The 619-nt window shown below is 58.0% G+C and overlaps 1 protein-coding gene across 1 annotated transcript; it reads right to left on the reverse strand.

Annotated features, from left to right (window-relative positions):
- Positions 1-2: 2 nt before the first annotated feature.
- Positions 3-323, reverse strand: LDBPK_200120 (phosphoglycerate kinase B, cytosolic; the record flags this gene model as incomplete). The annotated part of the gene is made up of 1 exon (XM_003860305.1): positions 3-323. A coding segment is annotated over one exon (321 nt), but the record flags the coding sequence as incomplete, so codon positions are not given.
- Positions 324-619: the final 296 nt, after the last annotated feature.

Consider the following 619-nt stretch of genomic DNA (forward strand, 5'->3'; position numbering starts at 1 on the left):
GGCGCAAACTCCACCTTCTGTCCCAGCAGCTCCGCGATGCGCGCAGCAACCGGGCGCAGCGAGGCGGCCTCCTCGTACCCGCGCACGCCCTTCTCCGGCCTTGGGTCACTCATCCTAGCACCCTTCGGCCGGCCAAGGTGGCTCATCAGGATGCAGGAGCCGCCCTCCTTCAGCACCTTTTGGATCGTTGGCAGGGCGGAGCGGATGCGGAAGTCGTTCGTGATCTTGCCGTTCTTCACGGGGACGTTGAAGTCCACGCGGATGAGCACCTTCTTGTCCCTGAAGGTGGCGTCATCGATGCTCTTCTTCAGCACGAGAGACATGGCTCGTCAGAGGGGGATACGTGAGATTAGTGAAGGCGAAAGGCAACAGAAGTGTTTTGCTGTTGACGCGCTGATGGGAAAGTTGGTGTGAGACAAGTGTTGTGCATGCGGCGTAGTCGATGTAGCGTGGGCATATTAGCAAAGACCGGTAACGGGGATGTTTCACATAGAGACAGATACAGAGCAGTAGAAGTGGGCAAGACGGGGCAGGTGGGAAGAAGTTTGTCGTTACTGTTCTTTACGGCCGTTCTGAAGTAGAGAATCAGCTCAGGTCCGCTGCACCGCCCGCCATTCTC

The sequence above is a fragment of the Leishmania donovani genome, chromosome 20, assembly GCF_000227135.1.
Source record: "Leishmania donovani BPK282A1 complete genome, chromosome 20".
NCBI classification, from domain to species: Eukaryota; Euglenozoa; class Kinetoplastea; order Trypanosomatida; family Trypanosomatidae; genus Leishmania; species Leishmania donovani.